This window comes from Mesitornis unicolor, unplaced genomic scaffold, assembly GCF_000695765.1.
Source record: "Mesitornis unicolor isolate BGI_N332 unplaced genomic scaffold, ASM69576v1 scaffold15381, whole genome shotgun sequence".
In the NCBI taxonomy this organism is placed as follows: Eukaryota; Metazoa; Chordata; class Aves; order Mesitornithiformes; family Mesitornithidae; genus Mesitornis; species Mesitornis unicolor.
Genome location: NW_010161905.1, coordinates 17798 through 32296, shown reverse-complemented (window position 1 = coordinate 32296; position 14499 = coordinate 17798). Strand labels below are relative to the sequence as shown.

General features: G+C 51.3%; 1 protein-coding gene across 1 annotated transcript; it reads right to left on the bottom strand.

Moving 5' to 3' along the window:
* Positions 1 to 480: 480 nt before the first annotated feature.
* On the bottom strand, positions 481 to 13975 carry SH3TC2 (SH3 domain and tetratricopeptide repeats 2; the record flags this gene model as incomplete). Its single annotated transcript, XM_010193480.1, has 16 exons — positions 481 to 672; positions 1028 to 1224; positions 2475 to 2625; positions 3180 to 3302; positions 4275 to 4425; positions 5725 to 5905; positions 6020 to 7723; positions 7826 to 7867; positions 8784 to 8920; positions 9967 to 10162; positions 10965 to 11038; positions 11690 to 11891; positions 12012 to 12155; positions 12406 to 12511; positions 13469 to 13596; positions 13871 to 13975. Coding segments are annotated over 16 exons (3833 nt in total), but the record flags the coding sequence as incomplete, so codon positions are not given.
* Positions 13976 to 14499: the final 524 nt, after the last annotated feature.

Below are 14499 nucleotides of genomic sequence, written 5' to 3'. Positions count from 1 at the left end.
CCCAGACACAGTCCTCCGCAGAGCAGACAGGACAGAAACCAGGTAGGAATAAATAAAAGGGTTGCTATTCAAGTTAAAACACATTTGGGTCAGGCTGAGCTGCCCTGCGGGACCCAAGGCACTCTCCTGTCCCCTTCCTAGGCAGAGCAGCTGCACTCCTGAAATGTCCTCTACCACTCAGCCCCACTGCACCACATGTTCCAGCACTGCTGCCAGGGCCTCATTCTGCTTGGATATCCAGACTTGATGTGCTGTGCTTGTGTGCAGTGCACAGCCCTGCTCCCAAAAAATGAGGGCAGGGTTCCAAGTGCTTGGTCCCTTGCCTCTTGGGGACGAGAAGACAAAACGCTGCCAGCTCCTTAAGGATGCGGTGCAGGACCTCCCCTGGGCCAGTTGTTCTGGAGTGCACATGGACCTGTGCCAGCAGCATGGCGTGACACTGCTTGATGGCTCACTGGAGTCCCCGGAGTGGTGAGCCAGTCAGACAACGTGACCACCTTCACTCAGCCACCGGGGCCGGTCCATGACACAGCCCGGCGTGCCCTCAGGCCCCCACGGGGCACCTGGGATGTTACCCAGCTTGACGTGAAGGAGGCCTTGCAGCTCCTGGTCTCCTAGCTCGGTGGCTGCAGCGAGGGCCAGCAGGAAGTAGGCTGCTGCATCCTGTTCATCCTAACCGTAAAGGACAGGGCAGGCATTAGGAAGTGGTTTAATTGAAGGTCATAGGGTACAACAGAGCTGGAGCAGAGCCTGGTGATTCCAGGCAGTGACACCTGACTTCACTGAAATGGGCTCTACATAGTCGCAGCTAAAGCGTCAGCACTTCTTTCCAAATTGTCTTTCCCCCTTCAAAACCTGGTTGTGCCAGCATTGTGAGCATTTATTCCAAAGCTGCAGATAGGATGGATATGTCACAGGATGCAGCTGTCTGGATGTGTGGCTGCTCTGCCAGCAGATGTGACACTCCACTCCCAGCTCCCTGTCAACACCAGACCGCCCAGCACAGCATCATGGAAAGGTTTCCTACCTTCAGTTTGTGCAGGGTCAGGTTGCCAAGGTGGCAATACACCTTGCAGTAGTACCGGGCCTCTTCAGAGCACTGCAGCAAGGGGGCACGCAAGGCAAGCGTCTTCAGGTAGCAATCTTCTGCCATCTCATACATATGCAGAAAATAGTAGACTGTAGCCAGGCGGTGGAATGCAACCAGCTCTTGCAGTTGATCTCCTGGAAGAGAGTTGCTGGTACAGTCATCCGGCAGCACGCTCATCCCCAGTCCAGCAGGCTGAGCCACTTGGGGCTGCATTTGGTCAACAGCCTGCGGGGACAGTTATCTTCATAAGGAGACACTGGGTTTGAAAATGGTTAAGAGAAAATAGAGCCATGGGCATGATACCAGGGCTCGACAGATTGCCCAGTGAGTATACCATTCAACCAGGGGATTTCTTGGGTGCTGGAAAGGGCTGTTACAAGAATGGTTCCATCTCAGACATTTATGGTGGCATTTTGCCCATTCAGACTATTTCTGTAATGAGGAGGGATGGGTTTCACAGAATCACAGAATGTTAGGCATTGGAAGGGACCTCAAAAGATCATCCAGTCCAATCCCCCTACTGGAGCACGAACACCCAGATGAGGTTACACAGGAAGGTGTCCAGGCGGGTTTTGAATGTCTCCAGAGAAGGAGACTCCACAACCTCTCTGGGCAGCCTGGTCCAGTGCTCTGTTACCCTCACTAAGAAGAATTTTCTTCTCAAATGTAAGTGGAATCTCCTGTGATCCAGTCTGTGTCCGTTACTCCTTGTCTTATCATTGTTTGTCACCGAGAAGAGCCTGGCTCCATCCTCGTGACACTCACCCTTTATATATTTATAAACATTAATGAGGTCTCCCCTCAGTCTCCTCTAAAAAGACTAAAGAGACCCAGCTGCCTCAGCCTTTCCGCATAAGGGAGATGCTCCACTCCCTTAATCATCTTTGTAGCCCTACGCTGGACTCTTTCAAGCAATTCCCTGTCCTTCTTGAACTGAGGGGCCCAGAACTGGACACAATATTCCAGATGCGGTCTCACCAGGGCAGAGTAGAGGGGGAGGAGAACCTCTCTCGACCTACAACCACCCCCCTCCTGATACACCCCAGGATGCCATTGGCCTTCTGGGTTTATCAGAACTGGCTCAGGGCAGAGAGGAACTGTTCAGTCCTGTGCCTTCATCAGACTCCCTGTGCTCCGGTGTAGCAACAACCCTCTGCTCAGCCAGTCCCACCGCTGCCATGACACAGCACTCCCATGTGGCTGTCATGTAGCTTAAAAAGAGAAGTGGCCTTAAAAAGATGTCACCACTTAGGATAAGAATAGGTCCAGCAGTCTTACGAAAGCAGGAGACCCTCCTTTCACATGCACTCTGTTCTCATCCAGAAAGGCACTCCCATACACAGGAGCCAGTAATTCCCCCTACCCCTGGGTGTGCATCACTCACCGACCCTGATGCTCAGCCTGGCTGCCAGAGTGGCAAACTCCAGTGCCTTCTCGTAGCCCTGCAGGCCGATCTGCAGCTCTGCCAGCTTATTGAACAGCCGTAGCTCTGTCTTACTGGCCTTTAATTTCCTGGCCAAGGGCACTGCACCTCCCTGAGGAGAGAAAACAGTGTTTGCAGGCTGTTCCTGGAGGTATGGGTACAGCACTGCCCACAGAGGGGTGGCAGAGCAGCAGGGGATAGACCAAGCACTTGGCATGGCAGGCAGACGATGGGGTGGTTGAGTGCTGCAGGTTCAGGTTCTGGGTCCTTCTTTTCCTTGACAATGAGTTTCAAATCCCAGAGCGTGGTGCTCAAAACCTGAGCCTCACGTCTCTGCCCATCCTGAGGTGTCTGAAATTCTGACTCTGAGCATGTCCCCAGGAGCAACCAGCTCACACCTAATACTGCCAAGATTTGTAATGTAAGGACCCTGTTCCCACCTCCCAAATGATCTCTGGGGTGAGCTGCAGCCATGGCAAAACATGTCTGTGCTCCAGGCTTGCCCCCTACAGCAATGTTTGCGCTCTGGCACAGCCAGAGCCACCATTTCCACCCTCCATCCCTCCATCTTGGCCATGCAGTGCTACAGCCATCCCTGGGGTAAAGCTCGCCACGGCCATCACCTTGTGGGAACACAAGGACAGAAATGCTCAGAGGAATCAGTACCCTATAAAACTCCACTGCGCGATCTCTACTTCGGCTGCCATTAAAAAAGGTATCACCTGCTTTTTCATAAAGATCCATGGCCAAGGAGAAGTTCTCAGCTTTCAGAGCAGTTTGAATGGCTGCCTAGAAGGAAAAGGAACCAGAGTGAGATTTGGAAAGAGATATTTGCACATAGATGTTGTTGTGATTAAATAAAACCAAGTCATCATCAATGTGAGCCCCGGTGCTCCACACAGCATGGACACGGGTTGCCCAGCAGGTGCGTGGGACTGTGGTGCTGCATTTGCAAGCTCCAAGATTTTATGAGCTGCTCTTCCTCTTTGCAGCTCAGCTGATAAAATAATGCTAGAGATTGAAAGAAGCCAGTAGTCTTCTACTCCAAGAAGTCTCCAAGCACTTCCCTGGCACCTTACCCCTTATCTATGTGTATTTCAATGGCAACTGGTCACCTGGCACCTGCAGCTTCTTTTGGCACTCCTACATCACTTTCTCACTCAATAAATTAACTTACTTTGACCCAAGAATACTCTAAACCCAGTGTATGGAAGGAAAGATAGGAAATCTAGTGCCAGATAGTGCATGAGTGTAAGGCAACAGCTCCTCCTTCCAGCAGCAGCTTTGCACTGCTTGTAATAACTTTTCCTTCCACATCTTGTGACCTCATTAATGTTTATAAATTTATAAAGGGTGAGTGTCAGGAGGAAGGAGCCAGACTCTTCTCAGCGAAAGCCAATGACAGGACAAGGAGCAATGGGTGCAAGCTGGAGCATAGGAGGTTCAATCTGAACATGAGGAAAACCTTTTTTACTGTAAGGGTTACAGAGCCCTGGCCCAGGCTGCCCAGAGAGGTTGTGGAGTCTCCTTCTCTGCAGACATTCAAAACCCGCCTGGATGTGTTCCTGTGTGACCTGGTCTGGGTGATCCTGCTCGGGCAGGGGGATTGGACTGGATGAGCTTTCAAGGTCCCTTCCAATGCCTAAAATTCTGTGATTATGTGATCTTCCAGCTCCAAAAGGCTTCTACCAAGCCACACAGCTGTGACAGTAATGCAGCTAGCCTTTAGGAATGGGACTGCTCCAGCCACCTCTTCTGTACCTGAAAATACATTTCCACCAGCTCATCTTCCTGCATACAATAGTAGAGCTTTCCTGCCTGCAGCCAGGCCTCTGCTGCTTTCACAGTCTCCTCAAGGTCAATGAAGATCCTCAGACTCTGTTTGGTGCAGTTCAGGGACTGTCTCAAAGCCCTGTGATAGTAACAGACAAAAAGTCATCACAGAGAAATCATGGGACAGCCCCAGCAATCAGCTGCAAAGCTACCACAACACCTCCCCACTGGCAATCTTCTTTTGTCCTACAATTGCCAAAGGTTAGAGACAAAGAGACAACCACAGCTCTGAGCAATGTGTCCTGGTAAAATTGTGGAAGACCCAAAGTCACTCCCAGCTATGCATGGGAGGACAGGCAGGGAGTGCTTGCACCTTCGTTTTCTAGAGAGCATCTGGCACCCAAAACCACATCTCTGCCTACTGTTTGTCCCTCGGTGCAGCCAAAGAGACAGATCTTTGTCCCGTGCAAGACCTTATAGCCTGTTTTCAAGTCCCTGGCCACTAGAGGACAAGGGGACAAGCAGCAGGATGAGCCAGCAGGATGGACACGCTGGCTGAAGGGTGCAGCTGTGGCAAAGGGAGTGCCGGGCAGTGCCCAGGGCATGTTTGTTTGCCTGGTGTCTGGGCTCCAGCTGTCCTTGGAGTCCAGGGAATGGGGTGCTTTGTGATCTTAAATAGCACCGTTCACATGACAGGCGTCTGCTTCCTAAATTCCTTCCCTCTGAACTCACTGTGACCTAGCATGTAAAGGTTAACATCCAAGTCAATAACAGCCCCTGCCCATTTGTCCTTCTGAGACATGGGACCTAGCTCTCCACTATTTGACATGTTTACCTTCAAGGACTGAAGAAAGGCTGTGGTCTGTGCAGGTCTCTCTCTCTCCCTTCCCACCTAATCTAAAGCCTCACCTGCATGTGTCAACGGGGAGATTGAAAGGGGAGCTGATACAGGGTTTTAAGTACCTCCCTGGGGAAAATATTCCAGCAGATAGGAGGGGCAGACTCAGTGGCTGGAGACTAAAGCCAGACTTACTCAAATAACAGATAAGGAGCCTATTTTTACTGGTGAATGGTGATTAATCACCAGAACAAGACTCCAAAGGAAGTGATGAATTCCCTGTCGCTGGGTCCCCTCTGATCAAGGCTGGATGTCTCTCTGGAAAACTGTGTTTGGCCAGACCCCAGTTCTGTCCCAGTTAACAGCCTGGCATTTGACTGTCACAGCGCTTTGGTTGACATTGAACTGTTCTCCTTTTTACTGCACAGCGACAGCTCACAAATCTCAGCAGCTCCCTGACGTGCAGCCTGCCCGCAGGGCTGACAGAGCTACCACATACTTTCCCCACCTCTCCTTAGGGACACCCCAGGAAAGCCACTGCTTTGCTTTGGGTGCACAGAGACCCCATCCTAACAGCATCTACACACAGACAGGACTTACTCGGATGTGCCCAAAGCCTGGTAGAGTTGGCTGAGGGTCTGACAGACATTGCCCTCCATCTGTTTGTCCTGGAGCTGTTGTGCCAAAGATACCCAGTGCTCATGGTAGGTAATGCTGGCCTGGAGACTGGGGGACACTTTGCTGTAGAAATGGCAGAGAGACTCAGTGACGTGAAGCTGACCTGCATGGTACAGGGAAAGGAAAAGGACAGGTCAGGGGGCTGCATTAGGGACCTGACAGGGTGCTGCACAGAGGTGAACACTGCCCTGGTACCCGCCAGCAAAGCTGTACTCACTCCTCACATTATGCCACTTCAGGGCAAAAACCAACGCCAGTTCGTAACACAGTTTTCCATCTTCTGTCCTCTGCCTGTTCACCATGGTCTGTGCCAGCCACAGCAGCACCCGCACCAACTCCATCTCCAGGTCTTCGCTGCCCTGGAGCTCAGCGTAGAGCTGGGCCGACTGGAGCAGGTAGAGCTCGGACAGCTGGCTCGCCCCGCGCGAGAGGCTCAGCTGCCCCAGGTTAGCCAGGGTGATAGCCTGGTTCCTCTTGTTCCCGGTCTCCTGGGCTTTGTGCAGGGCCCGGAGGTAGTTCTCTGCAGCCTTCTGCACCTGCCCTTCTCCTTTGAGGGCAATGGCTAGGAGATTGTGCACAGCTCCCCCCTGAGTGACACTGTCCGTCCCATGCAGGGAGCGCAGGAGCTGCCGCATGATGTCTGCAGCTGGGCCCGGCTGGCTGTTCAGGAGATACATCCAGCCCAAAGAGAGGGAGGACTCAAAAGCCTCCTCCTCACCCATCAGTCTGCTAAGGGTTACGGCTGTGGCTGCATAACCAACCGCCCCATCCAACATGCCGTGCTGGAGGTACATCCTGGACAGTATGGCACACAGCGTCCTCTGGACGGGCACACCTCTGCTCTTGCAGGAGAAATGCAATGCTTGCTTAAGATAGAAACAAGCCAGTGCTGGGATGCTGCTCCTCTCCAGTTGGCTTCCCAGGAGTTTGGAAGTATTTTGGAGGATCAAGCCAGCTCTCCAGATGGGTGTTGGTGCCCCCTTGATGCCACTGGGAACAAACAACCTGGCGGAGGCCAGTGCGATATTTGGTAAGTACTTCTTGTCATACAAGTAGCTCAAGATAGGGGTGGCATCCAGTGGCACAGAACTAGCGTCTGGGCTGAGTAAAGTGGTGCTGAGACATTGAAGGTGCTCAGTAAAGGGCAGCACTTCATCATTTTTGCCCAGCTGTAGGAAGAACTTCACAATAAGGAAGCAGACCCGTGCTTCCAAGGGAGTGTTGCCCACAGCAATGGCTTCCCTCAGGACATACATAATGACTTCCAGCTCGTTCTCAGAGCTGAAAGAGCGGCCAGGCAAGCAGACAAGCAAGGCCACCGTTTTTCCCAGCAGGGAGGAGAACTTGTGCTTCATGTTCTGTTTCAAGTAGATGGAGGCAAGGTTCACGTGCAATGCAGCCAGCAGGGGCAGGTCCCCAAAACCCCTGTCCAGGATGCTCATGGCTTCCTCAAAGTAGACCCGAGCCTGGGAGAATTTGACCTTTTTGATGCAAAGCTTACCCAAGAGGAAACAGAGCCTGACATGAGCCCAAACCAAATGAGTCCTCTTGGCCCAGTTCCTGGACGTCTCAAGGTACAAGACCAGTTCATCCTCATCAGAGAAACCATAAAAAGTGGAGTTGAGAAAGGAAAAACTGAGATCATAGAGGCTTTGAAAACTGGGCACATAACTCTCTTGGTTAAGAAAGGTCAATATGGGGTCAAAGACATCAGCATCTTCCATGTGTCCAGCATTCAGGTCAATAAAGAACTTGGGATCATCAAAATCATCTAGCTTCTCCAGGAGAACATCTTCCAATGTAGCAGGGGCTGATTCACTCCCTGGGCTAGACAGCTCGGAGGTGCTAGTCGTAGCCAGGCCATTTATTTCCTCCCAAGACTGAAGCAGCTGGATATCTTTACAGCCATGGAGAACAGCCTCTGGAAGAGACAGGCAAACCATAGTGGTATGTTTCCCCATGTCAAAATTCACCCTCAGAAGTCATCATAGAAGTATCCCGTTCTGTCCCTCCACATACTCACCTGATGGCACTTTCGGGAACATGGCTGTAGGTTCAAAACCATCTACACAGAGAGACAAATAACAAAAAGCCCAAAGCCTTGGTCAGTGTTAATGTGCAGACAGAGTGCTCAAACCTTATAGAGGTCTCCCACTGCTCTGCTAAACCCCAGACTCATATGTGGGAGAGCAGGCTCACTTCTGGCCACAGACACCACATGCAGCTGTAGTTTCAATCCCATCCACAGATGACCAGAGAGAACAGCTTTTAGCTGGTGGTGGGGTGAGTACTGGTAACATTACAATTACCTGAGAACAAGCAGGTCTTATTTTTCACAGGTATAATTTTACCAGCTCTGTCTCTCTTAAGGGCCTTGTTGCACCTATTCAGAGGTTTCAGGTATGTGTGTATCCCTGACAGCCTCTACCCTGGGCTCATTGCCCCTGAGCTGGATGGTCTGGGAGGTCCCCTGAACGCCAGCATGGCCACATTGTTCTTCTAGGTAGTGAGAACCCAAGAAACAGAGACAGAGCAATTAGCTGTGGTCTAAAAGCCACACAGCAATCATAGAGAAACTAAGAGCACCGAGGAACCCTGACCTCCTGGCTCCTACTGTGGACATGGAGATGATGTCACCTGCCACTTTAGCTGTGCATCCTGCTCAGTATACACCCAAAGGTCAGACAGCCGCAGGGGACCTGCTATAGGCAGGGACCTATAGCCAGGATCAGTTGGGAGCAGCATCTGCCAGGGTGAACCACAGCTGAGGAGAACCCTGCAAACTGCAGTGTGGCACAGCCAGGCTCTTGAGGATATCTACAGCATCCACAACCAGGCTGAGCACTGGGCTTGGAGGCTCTCTCAACCACAGTAGTTGTCTCCTCTGCAAAGCCCCGAGCAAGAAGCTCTCTAGACACTGCCCAGCATTGCTGTCCACGGAGAGCCATGGAGCTGGGTGTGTAAGGAGAGGGGAAACTCACCCAGCCGGTACACAGAGGTGATGTCAGTGCGTGCCAGGTCACTGAGGAGGGTGGTGAAGTGCTGCTCGCCACCATTGCAGGGGACGTGCAGGAGTGGGGGTTTTTCTTCTTCGCTCAGAAACACCAAGCCCTTTGCCCTAGGTTGCAGCAGACATTGGGGAAAACAGTCAGTGTCTCTCCATTCCCTGACACTACAGCTGTCCTGTGGGATGGAGGTTGGCTTTCTCATCCCTCTTCTTCCTCCCACCAGAAAAGCTCTGCTCAGATGAATACGGGAGTCTGGACACCGTCCCCATCAGGGCTCTCAGATCCAACTACTCCATGGAGGATCCGATGGTTGCCAGAGGGAGGGACCTATTGGCCTTTTTTGTCACCAGAAGCCCTTTCTGATATCAGAGCATCACCCGATCTCTTCTCTGTTCTCTGTAGTCACAGGGAAAAGTGCCTGAGACTTACCTTGAGTGAGCCTGACTCAGGAAAGCCCAACAGATCTAGCAACAGGTTAAGATCCTGTCCTCCCATATGCACTCTTGGAGAAGAAGCCTTTTTGGATGGGTATTGAACTGAAGCTACATCTTTAAGCCACCAGTAAAGACAACTAGCTGGGTCATCAGAGCGGGGCTGTGTCACCCTCCTTCCCCAGGTAACTCTTGTCTGGGTCCTTGGGAGGGTGTTTAATTCTGGTCAGTGAGGAAACATGCCAGTGGTCATTCTGCCTCAACAACCCACAGAAAGCAAAGGGGCAGAAGGCAACAAAGCACAACCTGGTTTCCTCGGCAGTGATTGCTCTCCCCACCCTTGCCAGACTCACAGCCCCTCAGTCAAAGCTACAAAGACAAGAACATTTCTAGGTGAAACTGTGAAGCCAGACTGTCTGGTACACAGATGTCCTGGGCTGCCTTAGCATAAAGCCAGATGTAGCCCAGGGCCAAATCTGTTCCTCTCCAGGAATCGCCTGAGGCAAGTGAGATATGATTGCTTTGTCTGGGCAGAGACTGCTGCAGCCTGCTGTCAGCACAGCCTGGCCAAGGCTGCTGGACAGACCTCAAATGGATCCTCTATGAAGGCCTTGCCAAGCAAATTACCTGCCCTGGACTCACACATAGCCTTGAGTTGGGACTTGGAGTTTTCCCTTCATTTTCTCCTGAGTTTAAATTAATCTAGATGGTAACTGTAAACTTACAGAGGTTCGCAAGCCTCAGGATTTATGTATCGGGTTGGGACAAAGCCGATGCTCCCACTGCTGAGGGATTTGCCCACAAACCACGGGAGTCCTGGAATGAGGAAGCCGATGACTTCTATGCTGTCTCCTTTGGAGAAACTTAGTTCATCCCATGCTGCTCCTTTGTGGTCCTCTATGGCTGTGCACCTGCCTTTGACTGGGAAACCAAGGCAAACAAGGGCATTTCAGTGTGAGGCCACCATTAGAACTTCCTCACTGGAAAAGACTTGAGCAAGGAGAGATCATGATTTCAGCTTGGGAAGGCTGCCCCTCTGTCTCCTAAGATTTATTGTGGTCTCAGACTCAGCTCTCTGCAGTTTCTTCTTGAGAATAAGATTATAATAAAATATACAAGAAGCATAGATTAACACCACACAGCCAAAGGCTGAAACCTCTGAGAGCTGCAGTATGGAAGGTAGCTGGAAACATGGAGCTTCATAGAAGCTCCACTCTCTCAACTCTCTGCCAGGAGTGAAATCTTCAACAGTGCAAATGTTGAAGTGCACTACACCCTCAAATTCACACCTGCAGTGACATCCCAAGTCCAGCATGCTCTGAACAGTGCCCATGTGTGGGCAGCAATAGCCTGGGGCTAACAGGTGAATGTTGAGCATAGGTTTCATGTGTACACTGGTGGGAGCCTAATTATTTAAAACTTCAGTTTTGAGAGAACTAAAGGAGAGACAAAATTGCAGTAGAACAGAAAAACCCAGAGGCAGAAGGATGCCACCAGCAGCCCTCTGTACCCTGTGTTCTTCAGATCACCCTTCTAAGTACATGCAATTTGCAAGTTCTGTTCTCCATTCAAGAGAGCCCAAAATATTCCCTTAGAGCACCTTGCAACAGAGTGCCATTGTCAGATCAAGATATGGGCCCTTTGCGTTTGCGGCCAAACCCAGGTTTGCAGGAGCCGTGCCCTTCCTGGGGAAAGGCAGCTGCGTTACACAGGCAGCACTCACCAATTGGCTGAGAGCTCGTCCCACTGATCTCCTGGCAGATGCCAAAACTCACAGCATAGTTCTTCAGGAACCACCTGCAAGGCAAAAGGGAACCACACTGGTCCTCTCTGAGCAGCCCTGTCCTCAGACCACCACCAGGGATGGTCTCACACAAGCAGGACAGATGTTCTGTCCCCTGGCAGTGCCAGAGCTGCTGTGGAGTATGGCCAACATAACCAGTCCAGTAATTCCTTGTAATGGTGTTACTGGGCACAGAGGGCAGTGTGCACCTCACGACTGAAGCCTCACAGCACATGGTAAGAGCAAGATAATTTTGGTAGCCTGTAAGGATGATTTCACTGTGTGAGTACAAGAGGAGCTGTGGGGGTCTTTGAGGCTCAGCCAGATGTCCAACATGAGGCCCCACTTTGACTGACATTGCCTAAGTCTCGGGCCACTCTTTTTCTCCCAGTTACTTACCTGTAAATCACAAATAATCTCATGTATGACCTAAATCAATATCATACAAGAATGTTATCTGAAGTACGTCCTTGCTCCGTCCCATTAACAGGTCCTGAGTTGGTTCCAGTGCTTGTTTTCATGCATAATGTGTATCCTCACAAAATTATGTAGCTTTTGTTCATTGCCAGAGGCAAGAGCAGTTTCTCACCCCAGGCTTGGTGCTCATGCATCAGGATCAGGCAAGAGTCTTGGCTTAAGCACTACCAATTGGCCAGTCTACTTACTGGTAAAATGGGTGAGGTATGGGCTCTAGAGCTGTCACAGGCAACAGGCTGCGTTGACCCGTCAGTAAGGACATCCCTTCCCACTTGGACGCCTCTCCAATGTTCTTCACATGGATCAGCTCATTCCTGCAGAGCTGCAGACCTTCCTCTCCCTTCTGCTCCAGCTGCCAGACACCAGGCACTGCTCTGGAAAAAAAGTTACCTGCAGACAGAAAGAGTCATGCCCATGTCAATGGCATCAGTGCAAGCCCAGCACAGGGCTACAGCACAGCCCTGCTGAGATGCTTTTGAGGAAGTCTCTACACATGCAGTTCCTTCTCACCTTCCTGGAGTAGCAGACCCACATATATGGTGGCCAAGCGATCCTCATCCACAGTAACTCTGACCTCTGTGTCCTCCATCAGAGCACAGTTTAGCCAGTACTCTCGGTCAAAAAGAAGCTGCTCCAGGCAGCTGCCCACATACCCTAAGAAACCAGGAGGGAAAGCAGTGTTAGCACCCTCCTTCACTGTGCAGGGTGAAGTGCTCTTTGGATGTCTCCCACTCTTTCATTTGCAAACCCATTTGGCTTCATAAACCTGTAGGTGGACACCAAGGTCCTCTAATTCATATTCTGACCACCCTGTTACATAACTGGGGTTTTTTGTGTCTAATACCTTGTCCAAAAATGCTTCTCATACTGTCTGTTTAGATCTCCCACACCTTGAAAACATTACCTAAAGTCAGATATGTGGAAAACTTCCAGACTTCTTCTAGGGTTTTGAAGGTGAGGAGGAACCGATCCTCCTGTGCTTGCATGCAGACCAGCCTGGCTGACAGCTCCTACACAAAGACAAAGCAAGGTTAAGGGATGGTCCTGGGACTCTAACAGGGGGTCTCCTTTGTCAGCGTGGGAATAATATTAGACCCTGGAATGAGAATAGGCACTCCTCTATTAGCATAGTTGAGACCAAAGCTGTGCAGTTGGTTGCCTAGGGTACAGGGGAGGGATGAGGCAGCCGAGTCCCTCAGTCAGGAGGGATGGAGTACCCGCAGCGACAGCTCCCCATGGTGCAGCAGCAGGAAGGTGAAGAAGCTTCATCTCCTCCTCCAAACCTTTTCCTCCACGGCACACACCAGAACCACTGTGCCAGACACCTGAACCATGGAAGCGTTAACGTTCAGTCAGGACAGGCACTGCTTCCAAACTGCACCTCTGAGGCTGAAAGCAGTAAATGTGCCTCCAGGGAGAAGCTTTCCTTTCACTATTGCTGGCACCAGTATGTCTGCACTGTTCGAGGTCTTTGGGAAGCTTCTGCTGGGAGCCCTGAGGGGCCAGAGCATTAAAAACCAGCAGTGAAGGAGAGTTCAGTCCAGGAAATGTCTCTACACCTGTAGTTATTTTTCTATATGAAGCCAAATACTCTGAGAAACGCTGTGCATGTCCAGAGACGCCACCTCCACCAGGGACCTGAGTCTGGCACACAGCTTTGGTGATCCCACCCCTGTGAAATGCTGGCTATTTAGACTCATGCCCAAGGCTATCTGATTGAACCCCCAGGTAGCTCAGAGCCTCCACTATGAGGCTCCTGACATCAGGCTTAGATTTGCATCTGCCTCTCACCTGGTACCAGTTCATCTCCCCCATCATTCCAATCCCCTACAGAGTCCTCATCTGCAGGAACACACTCTGCAGTGGCCCTGGAGGAACTTCTCTTCCTCGGCTCAGTTTGGCCTCCCATCAGACATCCCATCGCACCAGGAGCCTCCCAGTACACACTCTGACTCTGGAGCTCCTACCTTGAACAGGGCACAGACGTCTCTGTCATCACTCTCCAGGGCCCACAGCTTCTTTCTGGCTGCCTCCTGAAGCTGGGAATTGAGGCACCGGGAGGAGCGGCTCTCAACAGAGAAGAAGAGTGAAATCTCTTGAAAAGGAAATGTGCAGGGTTAAGGGGGAGGAGGAGCTTCATGTCTCACAGAGCTGCCTCTGCTGCACTGCAGCCAGCCCCATCAGTGCCTCCAGCCCTCACCTGGCTGCGATGCTCAAACCACACAAATGCAGCCTGCCATCCCCCTCGATCCACAGAGATGGGTGGCATCCACAACTCAAGGGGTGACAGGGGGTCAGTTAGGTGCGGTGCCAGGCCTTACTGCATTCAGCCACTGGAAATCTGGGTGATGCCAAAGGCAGCATCTTACCTGGTGGAAAGTCCTCCCCAACAGCCAGCAGCACCGAGGAGGTGTCTGGTGAGCCTTCTGCTGCCTCAGTAGTGCGGTTGCTTGGCTCCAATGCCCCAGCCTTACCTAGCAAGGAGGGAGGACACAGAAAAGCTGCTGTCAAATTTTGTGGCAATGGTCTATGATATTCTGACTAACCGTGCCACCTGAAAGCAAAGCCCATGGGTTGCACTGCAGTTCTGGTTAGGGATTGTGTGAATCTGGTATCGCCCTAAAATCATGCTCAAGGGTGGAGGCAAGATCCGTGGGATTGATGTGTCCTAACTACATGATACCCCTTGTGGCTGGCTTCTTTGTGGTGCTGGAGTGACTTTGAAGTGAGTAGACTTTCCCTCCTTGCTCTTGGGACAGGCCTTCTCTGAGCAGATCTGGTAGAAGGATGACCCCATGATAGAGAGACATTTTAGAGGAGACCTCAGAGCGAGAGCACTTCACCAGCACAGGAGAGCCCGCAAAACTCTTTGCTCGTCAATTTGACAGTCAAAATGGGACTATTTCCCCCCCGTCTATTCTGGTTGGTATCTGAAATCCAAGCTACATGCTCTCTGCTTCACATATGGTCAACTATTGCCATAAAGGATTCAGGAACT